The sequence below is a fragment of the Musca domestica genome, unplaced genomic scaffold (assembly GCF_030504385.1).
Source record: "Musca domestica strain aabys unplaced genomic scaffold, Musca_domestica.polishedcontigs.V.1.1 1, whole genome shotgun sequence".
Lineage (NCBI taxonomy): Eukaryota > Metazoa > Arthropoda > Insecta > Diptera > Muscidae > Musca > Musca domestica.
The window spans coordinates 49,746,628-49,764,967 of NW_026712114.1; the positions used below are offsets into that span (position 1 = coordinate 49,746,628).

General features: G+C 35.2%; 2 protein-coding genes across 3 annotated transcripts; one reads left to right on the plus strand and one right to left on the minus strand.

Annotated features, from left to right (window-relative positions):
• Nucleotides 1-493: 493 nt before the first annotated feature.
• Nucleotides 494-13,353, plus strand: LOC101900255 (alkaline phosphatase 4). Its single transcript, XM_005179546.4, has 4 exons — nt 494-1,214; nt 9,918-10,159; nt 10,222-10,905; nt 12,601-13,353. The coding sequence occupies exons 1-4, from the start codon at nt 974-976 to the stop codon at nt 13,249-13,251; spliced, it is 1,818 nt and encodes a 605-aa protein (XP_005179603.1). The 5' UTR covers nt 494-973; the 3' UTR covers nt 13,252-13,353.
• Nucleotides 13,354-15,014: 1,661 nt separating this feature from the next.
• Nucleotides 15,015-18,329, minus strand: LOC101899962 (uncharacterized). 2 transcript variants are annotated; one of them, XM_005179544.4, is made up of 3 exons: nt 18,204-18,329; nt 17,960-18,106; nt 15,015-15,943 (listed from the first exon to the last, which is right to left on the minus strand). In XM_005179544.4, exons 2-3 carry the CDS (start codon nt 18,078-18,080, stop codon nt 15,402-15,404), a joined length of 663 nt encoding a protein of 220 aa, XP_005179601.1. In that variant the 5' UTR covers nt 18,081-18,106; nt 18,204-18,329; the 3' UTR covers nt 15,015-15,401. The 2 variants fall into 2 exon arrangements, with proteins under 2 accessions (XP_005179601.1, XP_005179602.1); XM_005179545.4 differs by having other exon boundaries at nt 18,188-18,249.
• Nucleotides 18,330-18,340: the final 11 nt, after the last annotated feature.

Consider the following 18,340-nt stretch of genomic DNA (forward strand, 5'->3'; position numbering starts at 1 on the left):
AATAAATAACTTTAGAACTCACTACAGCAAATAAATCCACCCCAAAAAAATCCAAGTGTTAATCTGTGATCGTTTAGCTTCATTTGAATGTGGGTGACAATGTCACATGCCACTGCAATGAAAGAATACGCTATCACTTTCTTCTGTGCAGGCAAACACGAACAATCCAACACCAACATGTCCAACAAACCACCACTCACAATTACGATGAACACAGATTAGCAATGGAGATGAAAATAAAAAAAAAAACAACCTAATCACTTTGTCAGCTGTTAGATCAACTTATTCTACGTACATACATATCTTCGTACATAGATACAGTGAAGTACATATAAAAAATCTTCGTATATCTATATTGAGATGATTTTCCAAACAAACAAAAAGCACCGTTTTTTATTAGTCAGGTTGTAAATGGCTGTTTGATGGGGGTATTGTTATCCGATGTCTAGAATGTCTAGCTAAAGAAGAACTATTAAAACGTCGTTGTAACCTTAAGACGATAATAGTCGCAGTAGAACCATTAGAGAGCGCTACTCACGCTGCTAAACGCCGGTATTCACACAACTCGAGAATACGACGTTCGTTTCGAATTTTCAACTAAAGACAAGCGTACTAACACCCTCTCACCACCACAACAGCCTATCGGCAGCAGCTGCCTACATTGCGAGCTAAGCGACAGATTTATTCACTTCCACTCAGTGCAGGTTGATTAGTTGGAGGAGAAAAGCGCGAACAGAACTACGTTAAGCGGAAGAATTCGAAAACGTGAAGCTCAGACGCGTTAATAAATTATAATTCTTTTTTTTTTGACTGCGGTGTCACAACTGTTTAACATTTCGTGTGTTTTGCATATTTTTCCTTAATGCAGAGCAGTAACTAAATTTGTGTTTTAATTTTAAATAATTGCAAAATTAAAAACCACAACAAACTGTGATATAATTGTAAACGGGAATTTTTAATAAAGTTCGAAAAAATGAAATTCCTATATTTTGCCTGTTTTGTGTTGATGGTCCAGTGGACGTATGGAGCGGTATCGACTCTGCAACCACCCACAATAATTCATACCTTGAATTCTACTGATGTGGGTCCTGAATTTCTATCGCTGAATGAAACATCATCAACTACTACAACGACCACCAAACCAGTCACCCAGGCAATCCATCGCAATAGGGATGGCAAGGACGACGAAAATGAAACGGAAAAGCCAATTGAAGGTAGGTGAAAAGTCAAGTGTTTTCAAACTGAAAAAAAAGCAAAGAAAAACTTGAAAAAAATAAATATTGAGCATAAAGCATAAGTAAAGCGAGTCAATTGATAAATAGTGCGCTTTAAATGCAAATATGCCATTTCAAATTCAGAAGTAGTTAATTGAATTTAGGAAAATCTGTTTGATGTTTCCAAATTACACAAAAAAAGTTAAACAGTATCAGTCGGTTTTGCCGACAGATGTACACCCTCAGCCAATATTCGATTATTTAAATATATTTTAACTTCGTTTAGGATTATTCAAGTTGTTGACCCTGGACCTAAATAAATATGAAATATAAATAATAAGATTTTTTCGAGCTTTAGGCCATTTTCGGATTTATTTTATTGATTAGAATAATATGTTCCCAATATTTCGCAATTATCAAATTGCATCTTCAGGGGCAATATGTACATAAAATAGTCAGATTTACTTAACAGCTAATGTAGTTTTTACTACCATTGTCTGGTGTTATTATTGCACTGATTATTTCTACGTATTGCACGATCTCTTCTTTGTCAAGTGTCGAGTAAAAACTACATTAGCTGTTAAGTAAATCAGACTATTTTATGTAAATATTGCCCCTGAAGATGCAATTTGATAATTGCGAAATATTGGGAACATATTATTGTAATCAATAAAATAAATCCGAAAATGGCCTAAAGCTCGAAAAAATTGTATTATTTATAAATCAAATAAAAAGGCCGATAAACAACCATTTCTCAAGATAAATATGAAATATATATTGCGATGTGCCAGGTTTAGACTACATTGGTTATTTCCTTCTCTTTATATGAGATATGTGATAATTTTTAGAAAATGTTAAAATTTGCGTGAGTTACCAGATATAGTCGACCGATGTATTCCAATGTTATACCCTCCACCATAGTATGGAGGGAATATTAAGATTGTCATTCCGCTTGTAACACCTCGAAATATACATTTAGGACCCCACAAAGTATATATATATTCTTGATCAGCATTAAATTCTATACTGATATAGCGATGTCCGTCCGTCTGTAGGAATCACTCTAGCTTCCGAACGAAATGAAATAGATTGATAAAATTTTACTCAAATGTATACTATGTCTGCAGAATTTTTGGTATTGAAAAATGGGCCATGTAGGTCCACGTGTTGGTATAGCCCCCATATGGCAGTACCTCCCGATATTCGGTATTTTGATGATTTTAGCGACATTTTTCACCGGAATTGTTTTAAATTTGGCATTTGAAGTTCGAAATAGATACTACAGCCTAAGGCAGAAAATTGTCTGTGCAGGTCCACGTTTCATATAGCCCCCATATAACGGTACCTACCGATATTCGGTACTTTGATGATTTTAACGACATTATTCACCGATTTTTTTAAGTTTTGCATTTGAATATAGTAATGGCTTATGCCAAAAGTTACCTATGCAGGTCCATGTCATCGTATAGACCCTAATATAACAGCTACATTCGTCGTTTTTAAGATTTTAACAGCATTTTTAACGGATTTTATTGTTTTTGAGAATTGCGAAATTCGTTCCAAATGGTGGAGGGTATTCAAAGTATTGGAAATTGTAACCCTTGTGGTTGAGGTACTAGATGGAGATCGCAGATATATTTTTTCATTTTCAAATTTAGCAAAATCGGATTATCCTTTCTCTTCTTCTGCAGTAAAATATTTTTGTTTTGAAAATTTCGATCTTTTCTGGAGAAGGTACTAGAAGGAGTGGCCCGTATTGTCCATCTCCAAACTCGATCTAAGTTTGATAATAATATTATGATGTACCATGTTTAGACCAAATCTGATACTCCGTCCAGACAGACGGACGGACATCGCTAGATCGACTCCAAATGTGCTGAAACGGATTTGGTCCGTGAGGCCGGACCCTCTGTAGCCATATGGTTATACCATCAACCTCAAGTAAATTTTGAAAGTAGAGCTGAGACTACCAGGCACGTATATCGCCGTGTTGAAAGTTTATATAGCAAAGTAACTTAAATGGGGGGCAAGATTTCCGATTTTCAATCCTTGTTAACATTTTCGGATTAGGATTTCTTAAAATATTCTACTATATAATATATTATGAAATTCCATTAAAGGTCCCAGAATACATCAAAACCAAAAAATCATACCCAAACGCAAGGAATTTATAAATATTAAAAACACAATATTTTACAATTTTTTTTTTTTGCCTTTTTTCAAGTTGATACATAAAAAAGTATTGTCGTTTTGGGCAAAAACTCAAAAAAGAAAATAAAGGTCCGCTACCAATACCCACAAAAGGTTAAATCTTTAATATTCATAGCACTCAAAATATGTTAAATAAGTCGACGATTGTCATTCAATTATCTTTACTATATTTAGATCTATTAATAGCCACAAATTTAAAAATCCTGAATCCTAAACCGATAGGCTTTGCGTTTTGATTGATTTTTATTCAAATTAATTCTGATTTTAAATATTTTTCAAATTTAAATAAAGTTTTGGAAAAAGTCGTATATAAAAATGAAAATAAAAAAATTAAGGGAATGAACAAATTTTCTACCATTTTTGTACTTTAGCCATATTTTTTAAGGACTTCCTGTCAAGAATTTTAATTTTTCAGAACTTCATACCAAGAACTGTAGATTTTTTTTAAAGATATCATAAACGTAGATAACTTTCTGGCCGAGAATATTGTTTATTAATATTTTTAAGAACTTTTACTATATAAATTTGATTTTTAAGAATAATTTTTTCAAGGCCTTCTAACCTGAACTGAGTATTTAATAAATTCAAGGACTTTCTTCAAAAATCGGAAATTTATTAATAAAAAAATAGAAGCCCTTTTAAGCAAACAGAGATTTTTTTAAAAATGAATTTGAGATTTTATAAGAGTATTTTTAGGAATTCTGTTCGAAAAACATGAATGTGTTAATAATGATAAATTTCTAATTGGCCAGTGTGTTATTTTATTGCTTTACTAACTATTTCACTAAACAAATTAAAGTCAACATTGCTTACAACAATGTAAAAGAGATATAAACGACGTTTAGATACTATGAAGTTGTTCATAAAATATTGACAAATAAACATCACCACGAAAAATTAACACTTAATTGTTATTTACAGATAATTAACGAAAGTTGTAAATAAATAGAGTACACATTAAACATCAATTCTAATTGAAAACATTCCATTCCGAGCCTACAAATGTTAATAAAAATCGGTGACATCCAAGCTGTCTTTAATCAAAGAAAAATAAAAACAGTTTTATTTCCGATTTAAACATCAAGTGTTGTGTTAATACGTTTTGATTAAATCAAGTGTTTTTCATTTTTAAACGATATCATTGACATAATTAGTTCTCGTTGACATTAAGTTTTTTTCTTAACGATTATTTCAGGTACTTTTGTGGGTTGTTTTTGTATTTTAAGTTTATATGGCAAGAAACAGAAACAATTTTTAATTAAATAAGCCTAATATGCTGTTATTTGGCTTATTATAGCCACGAAAAATCAAAAGTGCTGAATAGACATGAAATTAGTTTTTTATCCCGTATGGTAATATACAGGGTGAGATTAAAAAAACAGCAACAAAGTCAAATGCCATAATTTTGAAATTTTTTTAAATTTTATTAAATGAAAGCAAAACATATAGGAAATAGCATCAAATTGTATAATAAGTTTAGATTTGTTCGAATTGATGACGTTTGGCACGAATTACGGTAACCATTCTTGGGTGACGCGTGCTGAGTGCGATGGTGCTGAGTCCTGTTGGAACATCTAATGACAGCGGCCAAAATGTTTGCGTGCCCAAGGCTTTAATACAACCTCCAAAATATTTTCGCAATAATATTCAGAATTTATTCAGATGCCACTTTCGATTAATACGAGCGGAGAGCGATCATCGGCTGTTATGGCGGCCCACATCAACACTATGGCTGGCGCTTGAGTTCTGGTGGTCAACCGAAGGTGCACATTCTCAGCTAACTTTTTGGCAGCTGACCTCTTTGACAGCAGTTTTGCTGGACAACGAATGTTTTCTCATCGGAGAAAACCAAATTCGGCAGTTCACCACTTTCGGCCAAGCAATGCAACTCTTTAGTTCTTTTGAGTCTATTTTCTTCCTTGCACTTTTTGGAATTTCAATGACTTTACCCCGAGCTCAGTTTTCAATATTTGCCGAATGGGATATTGCGACATGTTCAGCTCATGAGCCATTTTTCGGCCACTGCGACGCGGGTTTCGATCATGTCGATTCTTTACTTTTTGAACCATTTCTGCTGATGTTGCTGTTTGCTTTCGTCCACTTCCTTGACGTCGGGCTACACCAGTATCACGGTAACCAGCGATGGTACGAGACACAAACGATTTATTCACATATAAATGCTGGAGTGCTCTAACGATAGCCACTTGTGGTTTTCCAGCCAAATAAAATAAAATCACACTATCACGCTTGAATTTCATCACGAATAAGTGTTTTTTTCTGAAAATGCTCACCAAAATGCTTTTGTATGCTTGTAAACAATATAATGAGCTGTCACTAGAATAATTTTAACAGCTGTCGGACGAGTGGCTTGACAGCAGTCTGAAGTTGGTTGCAGTTTTTTCAGCTTACCCTGTACGTCTGTTTAATGATAGTTTTTACCACACATTATGTCTATATCAGATGAGATTAGGTAGTTTAAGAGAAGAAGTTCTACAATTCACTTTCAGAACTCGTGGAGTATTGTTCTGAAAGTGAAAGGTCCTAAGTTCGGAGCCTTTGAAACAGACTTTATAAGGATTTTTGGTCAATCTCTTATAGAATTGATCTTTATTTTGATGTTGAAGGGAATATTCCCCAACTTTTAAATGATTATTTTCCAATACAAGCTCATAAATTTAGTTAATTCATGTGTTTACGTTAGAATAGGAGACAAATGTTATATAAAGACGAACAATTCCCAAACAACATACAAAAATTTTTGTCTGATATTTATCCGAAAATATTGTCAGATGTTAAGCAGAAATGGTACCAGTGATGGCATTACATAATTGATTTAATTCTGATAGGTCAATTATATAATATAAGAGTATAACGAAATTATTTATAAATTTTGAATCGAAACCAATCGAAACAGTTATTGTTCAAAAAAACCTTTTTAGTCTAGTTAAAATCTGCATGCCCTAAGTAGTTATAAATTGTTTATTCAAAAATTTATACGCATTCTTATCTATCATCAAACAAAAACAATTATTTATTTAATTTAACATAGCAAACAAATCATAATTTGCCTTAGGGAAGTAGTAGCAGCCATAACGGGCAATGTCATATTTATCCAAATAAGAATTTTTTCAAGTTTGCGTTAATGCTGAGTTAGTCATTTCGTCATAACATTCCTGACTATTCAATTTAATGGGTACAAGCGGAAAGACAATGCTTTCCAAAAGCAAACCAAACAGTGGGCGCGTCCGTTAAAAAATATAGAAAAAAACAATTTTATTTAAAAAAACAATATTTTTCAAAACCTTAAGAAATTTTTCTTGTAATACTGCGAAAAAATCTTAAAGTCTTCTATGAGTAGATCCTGTAGTATTTTCTATGAGAAGACCTTCTAAAAACAAATATCTATAATACTCCGTAAAACCTTTTGACCTTCTATAATAAGACCTTTTGGTCTTTATAATAAGAACTTTTGGTTTCCTATCAGAGGACTCATCGGTATTCAATAAGAAGACTAATTCATTTTCTATAAGAAAAAATAGTGGTCTTCTGGAACAAGACCTATTGATACTCTATAAGAAGACCTATTGGACTTCTATAAGACTTTTTGGTCTTTTATAAGAAGAACTTATGGTCTTCTATAGGAAGAAGAGCTTCCGGTATTCTATAAGAAAAAGAGCATCCGATCTTCTATAAGAAGAACTCCTTTTGGTCTCCTATACAAAGACTTCTTGTCTTCTATGAGACGAAGACTTTATGGTATGCGATATAAATACAGTGTGAGATGAAAAAACTGCAACCAACTTCAGACTGCTCTCATTTCTAAGCCACTCGCCCGAAAGCCGTTAAAATTATTCAAGTGACAGCTCATTATATTGTTTACAAGTGTACAAAAGCATTTTGGTGAGAATTTTCCAAAAAAAAGTTTTTGGGATGGAATTCAAGCGCGATAGTGTAATTTCTTTATATGTGGCTGGAAAACCACAAGTGGCTATCGTTAGATCACTCCAGCATTTAAATGTTAATAAATCTTTTGTGTCTCCTACCATCGCACGTTACCGTGATACTGGTAGCGTAGCCCGATGTCAAGAAAGTGGACGGAGGAAAACAGCAACATCAGCAGAAATGCTTCGAAAAGTAAAAAATGCGATTTTACTTGCCAAAGAGGTCAGTTGAAAATGTACACCTTCGGTTGGCCACCAGAACTCAGGCGCCGGCCTGGTGATGGTGTGGGCCTCATAAACAGCCGATGGTCAGAATAAATGCCGAATATTATCGCGAAAATATTCTGGAGGGTGTATTAAAGCCTTGGGCACGCAAACATTTTGACCGCAGACCTTGGAAATTCCAACAGGACAGCACAATCGCACTGAGCACGCGCCACCCAAGAATGGTTACAAAATGAGGTTCCTTGCTTCATTTCGAGCGCACAATGGCCACTAAAATCCGGCGTTTGACTTTGTTGCAGTTTTTTTCATCTCACCCTGTACTTTCTGGTCTTCTATAGGAAAACATTCTGGTCCCTAATAAGAAGGCATTCTTCTCTTCTATGAAGAAGACCTTCCAGTCTTTTATGAAAAACAACATTCAGCCTCAGGTCTTTCCTAAGAGAAACCCTCTGGTCTTCCAGAAGTACACTTTCTAGTCTTCCAAACAAAGGCCTTCTGGTCTTCCACAAAAAGACCTTCTAGTCTGCCAAATGAAGACCTTTTTGTCTTCTAAAAGAAAATCTTCGGGTCTTCCAATAGAAGACATTCTAGTCTTCAATAAGAATAACAATAATATAACACCTTCTGGTCTTTTATAGGAAGAAGACCCTCTGTCTTCCAAAAGAAGAACATCTTCTGGTCTTCTATAGGGAGACCTGCTGGACCTCTATAAGACAGATGGACTTCTATAAGACCTTTTGGCCTTCTATATGACCTTTTTGTCATCTATAAGATCCTCTTGTCTTCTGTAAGGAAAAAGACCCACTGGTCTTCTATAAGGAAGAAACCCTCTGGTCTTCTTTAAGAAGACCCTTGAGTCTTTTGTAGAAAGACATTCTTGACTCCTATAAGAAGGCATTCTATGAAAAAGATAATCCGGTAGTCTCTGCAGTAGACTTTTTGGTCTTTTAAGACCAGAATGTCTGGTTTCTGAAGACCAGAATGTCTTTTTATAGAAGACAAGAAAATTATAGTCTTCTATGAGGGACACCCTTTAGTCTTCTATAAATAGAAGACCTTCTGGTCTTCTAAGAGAACAGCTTCCAGTTATTGATAAGTAGACTTGCTGGTCTTCTATAACAAACTCTTCTGCTCAGGTATAAGTGTACCTTGACTGATCCAACTGTATTAGGAACATATATAAATTAAAACATTACCGACAAATAGTGAGCTGTAACTAGTTGTCATATTTAAATTAGTTTGTTTTGATGTGTTTTAATTTTTTATTTCTTTTTTAAAAGTAATCGACATTCCTACAAAAGAAACTTAAAATGAATGTCACGTTTAAGCCAGGCATCAAACAAATTCAAACACTGGAAAACAACAGTACATCAAACTTGGGGAGGGTTTAACTAACCAAGTATTTGATTGTTCTGACGGTAGTGTAAATAGTAAAATATAAATTTTAATTACTTTTGAAAATAATTAACAGCTTCTCACGTGGACACAAAAGTATTGCGAAATTAAAAATGCAAAAAAAAAAGAAAAATCCCCTTGGGGTACTTTTTTCAAGCTATACATTCAAATCAAATACTTGATTAAAAGATCAATTAAAAAACATAAATTGTCTTTGATGAAATCTGGTTTTCTTTCCACTTGATAGGCTTACATGAACCACCCATGATAAATGAAAAAAGAAATCCCCGAACTATTAAGTAGGTTAATACATATTCTAGTCACGTTTCGTGGTCTACGTAATATTGAAAGAGAATTAAAAAATAAGAAAAAAACGTTACAAATATCAACACAGCGATCTTGTCACATGTTTTGCCGAAATTGTTAATGGCTATGACAGTCAACATTAATCACACTAGCGTAGCGGAAGCGAAGGAGAGGACAAGAATAAAATTGAAAATGATCACAGAGATCTGTTGATAAAATTATCGCTGCTATTGGGACTTACCCAAAAACTGAAGGCAATATTAAAGTAGTCGACGAAATAGTCAGACATGTAGGTTTATTCTTCTGATACCTAACGTTTAAAAAATCCTGATTTCCATATAAGGCGAAGGGACTATATGTGTTGATCAAAAGTGTAGGTAATATGTTGACCTATTCTATTATTACCTTTCCAATTAAAGGTCAAATTTTGGAAAAAGATGATTTGAAGATTTTGACCCCATGCCACGTTTCCTGTCCAAGAATTTCAGATTTTTTAGAATTATAATTGAAGGACTTCTTGGCCAAAAATCATGGTTTATTTGGTTCTTTTATATCTTTGAAAGACTTCCTTAGTCTGCTCCAAGAAGTTATGCTATAAAATAACATTTATTTCTATATTTTTCAGATGCCAACTTCTGGTTCAATGTGGCTCGCAAACAGCTGGACAAGGTCATAAAGAGTGCAATGAAAAATCAAGAGAATGGCTTTAAACGTAAAGCGAAAAATATCATAATTTTTGTGGGAGATGGTATGGGATTGACGACAATAACAGCGGGACGCATCTACAAGGGACAGTATTTGAAACATGGCCACGGTGAGGAGGAGAAATTGGCATTCGATGAGTTTGCCTATACTGGCTTGGCCAAGGTAAGTGCAATTTGGGGAAACAACTTTTTCAATATTAAGTGAAAATTATTTTCTTCCCCTAGACTTACAATGTTGATAAACAAGTACCCGATTCGGCTGGCACAGCTACGGCCATGTTTTGTGGCGCTAAAAGCGATTATGGTGCCATTGGTGTGGACACAACACGCTCCAAGACTAATGCCCAGCAGGGACGTCTTACATCAATTATGGATTGGGCCCAGGCCGAGGGCAAACGTACGGGAATTGTGACAACCACACGTATTACTCATGCCACACCGGCAGCTACTTATGCTCGTATCTATCACCGTGATTGGGAGTGTGATACAAAGGTGCCAATGGAATCGCAAGGCATTCACAAAGATATTGCTAGACAATTAATAGAAAATGCACCGGGTAATAAATTCAATGTCATCATGGGTGGTGGTCTGAAACCCTTGGGCGCCACAAATCCCAATGAAAAACGTACCATTCCATGGGAAGGTGATACCGAAGAGATCTGTTCCCGTGGTGATGATATGAATTTACCAAAGCAATGGTTGCAAATGGGTAAAGATATGAACGAGAAAAGAGAATTTGTACAAAGCATAAAGGAATTGGATGAATTGGATTTGAAAGAAGTTGATCGTTTGATGGGTTTGTTCCGCAACAATCACATCACTTATGCCATTGGTAAGGAAGAAGGAGAACCGTCACTCAAGGAAATGACTGAAGCTGCCATTGAAGTGCTACAGCGGGAACATTCCAATGTAAGTTCAAAATTTTTAATAAAAATGTTTGAAGCTACAGGGTGAGATAAAAAAATTGCAACAAAGTCACACGCCACAATTCTTAATTTTTTTTTTTTTTTAAATATTATTGAATGAAAGCAAAAATGTCAAAAATAGCATCAAATTTTAGAATAAGTTTAGATTTATTCGAATTGTTGACCTTTGGCACGAATTATGCTCTGCGGTATTTTGGCCCATTCCCGGCGAAGCGCTTGCTTGAGGTGATCGACACTTTTGTATTTTTTAGTGCCAACCTTGCTTTCCAAAATACTTCTGATACAATAGTTCAACGGATTGGTATCCGGAGATTTTGGTTTCCATTGTGCGCTGGCAATGAAGTGAGGAACCTCATTTAAAAACCATTCTTGGGTGGCGCTTGCTGAGTGCGACGGTGCTGAGCCCAAGGCTCACTCTCCAGAATATTTTCGCGATAATATTCGGCATTTAATCTGATGCCACGGTCGATTAATACGAGCGAAGAGCGACCATCGGCTGTTATGGCGGCCCACACCATCACCATGGCCGGCGCTTGAGTTCTGGTGGCCAACCGAAGGTTCACATTTTCAGCTGACCTCTTTGGCAAGTAAACCCGTTCATTTTGTTTGTTTACAAACTGCTGGACAACAAATGTTTTCTCATCGGAGAAAAACAAATTCGGCAGTTCACCACTTTCGGCCAAGCGAAGCAACTCTTTAGCTCATTTTAGTCTATTTTCTTTCCGTTGCGGTGTAAGTTCTTGCACATTTTGGAATTTCAATGGCTTTACCTCGAGTTCATTTGCGAATGGAATATTGCGATATGTTCAGCTCATGAGCCATTTTTCGGACACTGCGACGCGGTTTCGATCAAGTCACTTCTTTACTTTTCGAAGCATTTCTGCTGATGTTGCTGTTTTCCTCCTTCCACTTCTTTGACGTCGGGCTACGCTACCAGTATCACAATAACGAGCGATGGTACGAGACACAAAAGATTTATTCAAATTTAAATGCTGGAGTGCTCTAACGATAGCCACTTGTTGTTTTTCAGCCAAATATAAAGAAATCACACTATCACGCTTGAATTCCATCAGGAATAACTTTTTTTCTTGAAAATTCTCACCAAAATTTCATTGTACGCTTGTAAACAATATATCACTGGAATAATTTTAGAAATGACAGCAGTCCGAAGTCGGTTGCAGTTTTTTCATCTCACCCAGTACTAGGCAGGCATTTTCCATAGCTAACAATTATTTTTCGTTGATACTCTCCGGGATCAATGTGATATTCGAGTATTTTAAACTAGATTTAATAGGTTAAACCAACATTTCTCTGTTCCAGAAACTGCATGAATCTAAAATGTTTGAAATTTTTTCGATATGATAAAGAGAAAATCGCTTTTCGAAATTAACATTTTAACATTCTTGTACTTCGGGAACAGACTAAATAATTACCCCAACAATAATAAGAGACAGTCGAATATAAATAATATAGAATAATAATAATTAAAATAGCCATAATAAAATTGATAATTGTAATAACAATGATAATTCCTACAACAACAATAATAACAATGAAAATAATTAAATAAAATTAATCGTATAAAACATAATATTTATAAAATATTTACTAAAATAATATTAACAATAATAATTACAAATAAAATATCCTATTCTCATGTTTTCATCTCTCTTTCTAGGGCTTTGTTCTTCTGGTCGAAGGCGGACGTATCGATCAGGCTCATCATCAGAATTATGCTCATGCTGCCCTCCACGAAGTCTATGAATTCGATCAGGCCATTGAGGCAGCATTGGAGAATACGAATGCCAATGAAACTCTCATTCTAGTCACCGCCGATCACTCACATTCCGTAACCCTCAATGGTTACCCGAAACGTGGCAATGATATTCTGGGTTTTGCCAATAAAGCCAGTGACCCCATGGCCTATGAGACAATTATGTATGCCAACGGTCCTGGTTTCTATGATCATTTAGCCAATGATACAGCCGCCGTAGCCCAAAGTCCTCTCAATTTCTGGAAAAACTTAAGCACTCTAACAGCTGAACAGGTACATGCACCGAACTATCGCCACATGGCTACCGTGCCACTTAAGGATGAGTCTCATGGTGGTGAAGATGTTATTGTCTTCGCAAATGGCCCCGGATCAAGTTTGGTGCGGGGTGTCTTCGAACAAAACTATTTGGCATATGTTATGAGCTATGCTGGATGTATGGGTCCAGCAAAGGATTTCGACGAGACATGCAGAAGTAGCGCCTCATCCCTGGCATCGGCAACCACAATGCCATTGCTTATTGTTTTGGCCGTGTGTTTAATTAATTATTTTAAATAGATTTTAAGTTTGTTGATTGTTGTAATTAAAGAAGCTTCCTAGTTGTATTAATGTTAATTTTAATAAAACAAAATAAACTAGTATAAATTGCTGGACAAATTAGGACGCACGACTTTTTACTGCTCCATGAAATCAACAAACTGGTAATTGCATATAAAAGAAAAAAACTAAAACAACAATTAACAAGTAAAAAAGCTGTAAATTCGGTCGGACCGATCTTTGAATACCTTCCACCATTTGGAACGAATTTGGCAATTTTCAAAAAAATTAAATCCTTCGAAAATTCTGTTAGCCTCTTAAAAATAGGGAATGTAGCCGTTATATTAGGGTCTATATGACGACCTAGACTTGCATAGGCAACTTTTGTCAAAAAGCCATTACAATATTTAAATGTGAAACTTGAAAAAAATCGGTGAATAATGTCGCTAAAATCATCAAAATATCGAATATCGGGAGGTACCGTTATGGGGTTATAAGAAGACTTGGACCTGCAGAGACAATTTTCTGTCTTACGCTGTAGTATCCAGTACGAACTTCAAATACCAAGTTTGAAACAAGTCCGGTGAATAATGTCGCTAAAATCATCAAAATACCGAAAAAGGGAGGTGTGTATGTTTCGAGGTGTTACAAACGGAATGACAAACTTAATATACCCTCCATACACCATGAAAGAATTGAAATTGTTGTCAAATCAGTTAATTTTGAAATTTCCTAAATTTGGGATTACGCTTAGATAAGCATATATTTTTTTTTTTTTTAATTCTGGGCATGCTACCAAACCAGCATACTAATTGCAATCCAATCACATGAAAAATGTATCTAGCTTAAGACCTCGGCCTATATTGGACATTTTTTGGAAAGATATTGTTTATCGTGTTTTGTGCAAATTTATATCAAACGAAATTTATATCATAACCAAAATCTGATCTATACTAAACAATTAATAACCTATCAGTCGCTCTTGCCTCTGCCCATGATACCTTACATCCCTTCTCCGAATTTGATTTGAGTTCAGTATTAATATTGACTTGTTCGGTTTTTGAAAATCGGTAACTCTTCTTTCTCATTTTATAAGAGTGGTGACTGTTATTATTGTTAATATTATTATCTATTGATTTTTAAACTTTTGTCTATTTTTTGGGGAAAATTAAATTAGTGTGCGAAGTTTGAATATTGGGGGAATAATTTGCATTTTATGAAAGATATGACTATCAACCCTGGTTTATTCCAAACATGACGCATATGTGAAAAGTACCTATGATGTGAAAAGTTTATGATGTTCAAGTTTTTGATGAGGTATCTAAATTGTTTTGAATTACCAGAAGTGGATTTCTGTACCCCGTCTGCTTTCAGGTTGAGCGCTAATAAAAATATTTGAGCTTGCAAATTTTGATAATTGTTTCGTATTTCCTGATGGTTATGATTGTTTAAATTTTAACTATCAATTCCTATGAATAACAGATTTTTTTTTAGTTTTGAACTTTTGTGGTAGAGTTATCGAAATTAATGGACCGATAGACAGAATAGCCCGTTCCAAAGTGATAAGGCATCGAATATCTTTCATAGTATTTGGTCACTGTAATTGCAGAAGGTTCCCGCTATGAGGTGCAGTTTTAATCCTGTCCAAGACCGACCTGAACTGACTTAACTTTGTTAATAAAATCCAGAAGTGCTCCCATGCTAAAGTATGTATTTCCAAAAATGTTCATGCAAAACAAAACTTATAGAAATGTACTCTTTGTACAAAATAAAAGAAAAACACATTCTGTTATAAATTATGTATTTGAAATAATTCTTTAATAAATCACTTTTCAAGTAGCATTATATCAATCATTATCGTTCACTTCAAGTCTAACTCAAGTCTTTAGCAGGATCGTATTTTAATTACCACACGGCCAAGAATGACAGTACTCATTGAAGTTTATATTTTAAATAATAACGAAAAAGTAACTAAATAATACAACAAAAACATGTCTTTGTGGGAGGTATTGTATTTTTTTTAACTATTTTTAAATGGACTAAAGTAAGAGGCCGTGTCCTAGAGTACTTCTAAAATAATTCCACAAATGTTTCGACATTGTTTCATTGCTTATAATGGGAACATTTATTTATTTTTTCCTTAAGTTGTTGATTTTCTAAAGGCGTGTGGGTTATGCAGCTTTGGCCTTGGTAGCTGCTGCCGAAGCCTTCGCTGTTTCAGCAGCCTCCTCGGCATCGAGTTTCTTAATGCGATTCAAATTAACACAATTACGGAAAGCTGCCACTTCTTCGGCACACTTAAGCGTCTCACCGGGATGAGCACGATAACAGGCAATGACTTGTGCTTTCAAATCTTGACATGGTGGCAGTTGGTGAATAGGAGATGCACTGGCAAAACGTTTACGTACATCTTCTACAGCGCTGGAGTATTCCTTCTCCATAATAGCGTTGGTCTTTTTGAGAGTTTGCTCCAAATTGGCCATACGTTGTTTCCACATGGCATCATTTTGTTGCAATTCAATTTCTTTCTGACGACGCATATCACTGGCACTGAAAGTTGTGCCAGCTGGAGCAGAATATACCACTGGGGGTGGATTCTGATATACTATGGTTGGAGCTGGTGGTGGTGGAACTGGTTTAGCTTTTGCCACCTCCTGTTTTGGTGGTGGTGGGGGTGGTGTTGATGACTGCTGTGCTTTAGCATTTTCTTTTGCTGGAAAAATTAAGGAAGGCAATTTTTTTGTTTTATTCCCAAAAAAAATACACAATTTTTAAACTTAGGATGGAATGAGTGGCATGCGTTAGAATGCAATGGTTAAATAATAAATTACCCGACACTTTGTTACCAAAAAGATGTTAATTTATTTATATCTTCATATTTGTTTGTCGTATTCGCATACCACAGTTTTAAAAAATTGGAATGCAATGGTGTCCAATGTTATGAACGATTAATTTATAAGCTGAAAAGTTATGTTATTAAAAATATGTTGAGTGGAGAGCTTCAGCTTCATAATAGTTAACGGATATTAATTTTTGTAGCCAATGGCTTTGTTATTTATTTGGTAATATGTGTGGTGAGGTTTGTAGAGTTTCAAATTATAAATTTTTTTAAGTTAAAATAAGAACAAATCGATCGGTAATGTTATCAGAACTATATTCAACACGGTCCTCGATACATGGCCTTTACAATGGTTAAAGCTTCGAAGCATACTGTACCAGGCTTCTATTTGTATTGTATTTAATGGATTGTAGTCTTATACATTAGTCCTCTTCTATCTTAAAAATAGTTGTATGTCTGCGGGGACTCAAGATAACTCTCGAAGGGAGTATCCGATTCGGTCCAAACCAGGCACAATCTTATATTTTTGTCAAACTTAGATCAAGTTAGATGAATAGTGCGGCTCCACTTCCTTTCTGCTACCCCTACAAATGGTAAAACAATACCAATTTATAAAATTAAAATGTGACGATCCTCTCCCTCTCACAAAGGGTCAAAATGTTTAACAACCATAACTCTCATAAAATGCTAAATTGTACACCAGTATGCACATTGCAATATTTCTACTAACATTGGAAATAGAGATGGTATATGCAGGTCCAATCTTTATGGTAGGTCCTCCAAAAGAAAGGGAAATGCTGAGCTGCTCATGCTTTGGAAGTTGAATCACAAGGCTAGTAACATGTCGACAGTCAAATGTATCATAAGGCGCCCACATCTTGTTTTCCTGACTGGGTTAAGGCAATCTTTATGGTAGGTCCTCCAAAAGACAGGGAAACACTGAGCTGGTCAGGCCATACTTTGGAAGTTGAATCACAAGGCTAGTGACATGTCGACAGCCAAATGTATCTTGAGGCGCCCATATCTTGTCTTCCTGACTGAGTTAAGGCAATGTATACGCCGACGAATAGAAAACACATTTGATATTGTAACTAGTCATTGCACGATCAGATCTTTAACCACCAAATGGTATGATACTGACATATGCTACAGTTACTTTCAAAGCGTACCAAAATCATGTGTATATGAATTCGGATTGCAATTTGAATCTTGCTTCGCACAGTATGCAATGTGTTTAAAATACCAAATGATAGTATTTCTGAATTGAATACTGAACAATAATTAATTTTGTATGAATCGGCTCTCTGGAGCACGATGCATAGTAGGTATTTGATGCAAATTGCATTATGAAACACAAAAATCGATTTATTTCGGAAATCTATCTGGGTTCCAGGAGTTATACTGTTTAAACCCCATTATGATTAAATGGAGTTGTTGAATGTTAAATAAAGCTTTCACTTTATAAGGTCCATAGGGTGGAAATTGGTGGGTAATTGGTTATCCACAATCACTTACAGACAACATTAAAGCATATCTGTGAACGTCCCAGACGCATAATATAAACCTTGGAATTCCAGTGGCCATAATAAACGCTTTCTTCTCCTATACGATAACTTCATATGTTCAAAACCCAAAATTATTTCAATTAGTTACATGACGTCATATATTAACCCTCCTCCTCTCCTCCGTTGGTGGCATTTGTTTATCCAAATAAAAAGAAACATCCGTAAATAACAAAAAATTATGCATTATAGTTTTTCGGTTGCATAACCAAGATTGCTGTTGTCTTTAATTTTTCACTCATTTGTGGTAAAAAGCGTCAGTGGCATGGCGTCAATTCGAAACAAATAAAAGCATGTTAATGACTGGACAATGCTGGCAACCACTTACCTTGTTTTGAGATGCCTGTTTTTAGACGATTTACAACATCATCGGAAATATCAATAACACCGGCAGGCGTTGGATTGTCCATAGACACTGAACGCGGTTCTGATGAATGTGCTGCTCCCATTTTGTTTGCGGCTCAGTTATTTGTCACTGCGATTTTGTATTGTTTGCAGAACAGTAGAGGAGTAAGGATTTAAACAGAGATGCTTAATTAAATTCGTCATTCATTACCTATATCAAAACAAACCTTTGGAGCTCAGCAGAAATCTCCCGTCTACCAAAAAAACTTTACCAAAAATCCATCAAACGTGTAGCTGTCAAAATAGCTATATTATTAATTTTGACAGATTCAAATGGGTTGCGAGTGACAGGGTGATTCAAAGG

Coding starts and splice junctions, on each gene's coding strand:
- LOC101900255 (XM_005179546.4), top strand. CDS start 974: ATGAAATTCCTATATTTTGCCTGTTTTGTGTTGATGGTCCAGTGGACG. Junction 1,215..9,917: donor AACGGAAAAGCCAATTGAAG/GTAGGTGAAAAG, acceptor TATATTTTTCAG/ATGCCAACTTCTGGTTCAAT. Junction 10,906..12,600: donor TACAGCGGGAACATTCCAAT/GTAAGTTCAAAA, acceptor CTCTCTTTCTAG/GGCTTTGTTCTTCTGGTCGA.
- LOC101899962 (XM_005179544.4), bottom strand. CDS start 18,080: ATGGGAGCAGCACATTCATCAGAACCGCGTTCAGTGTCTATGGACAAT. Junction 15,944..17,959: donor AACAGGCATCTCAAAACAAG/GTAAGTGGTTGC, acceptor TAATTTTTCCAG/CAAAAGAAAATGCTAAAGCA.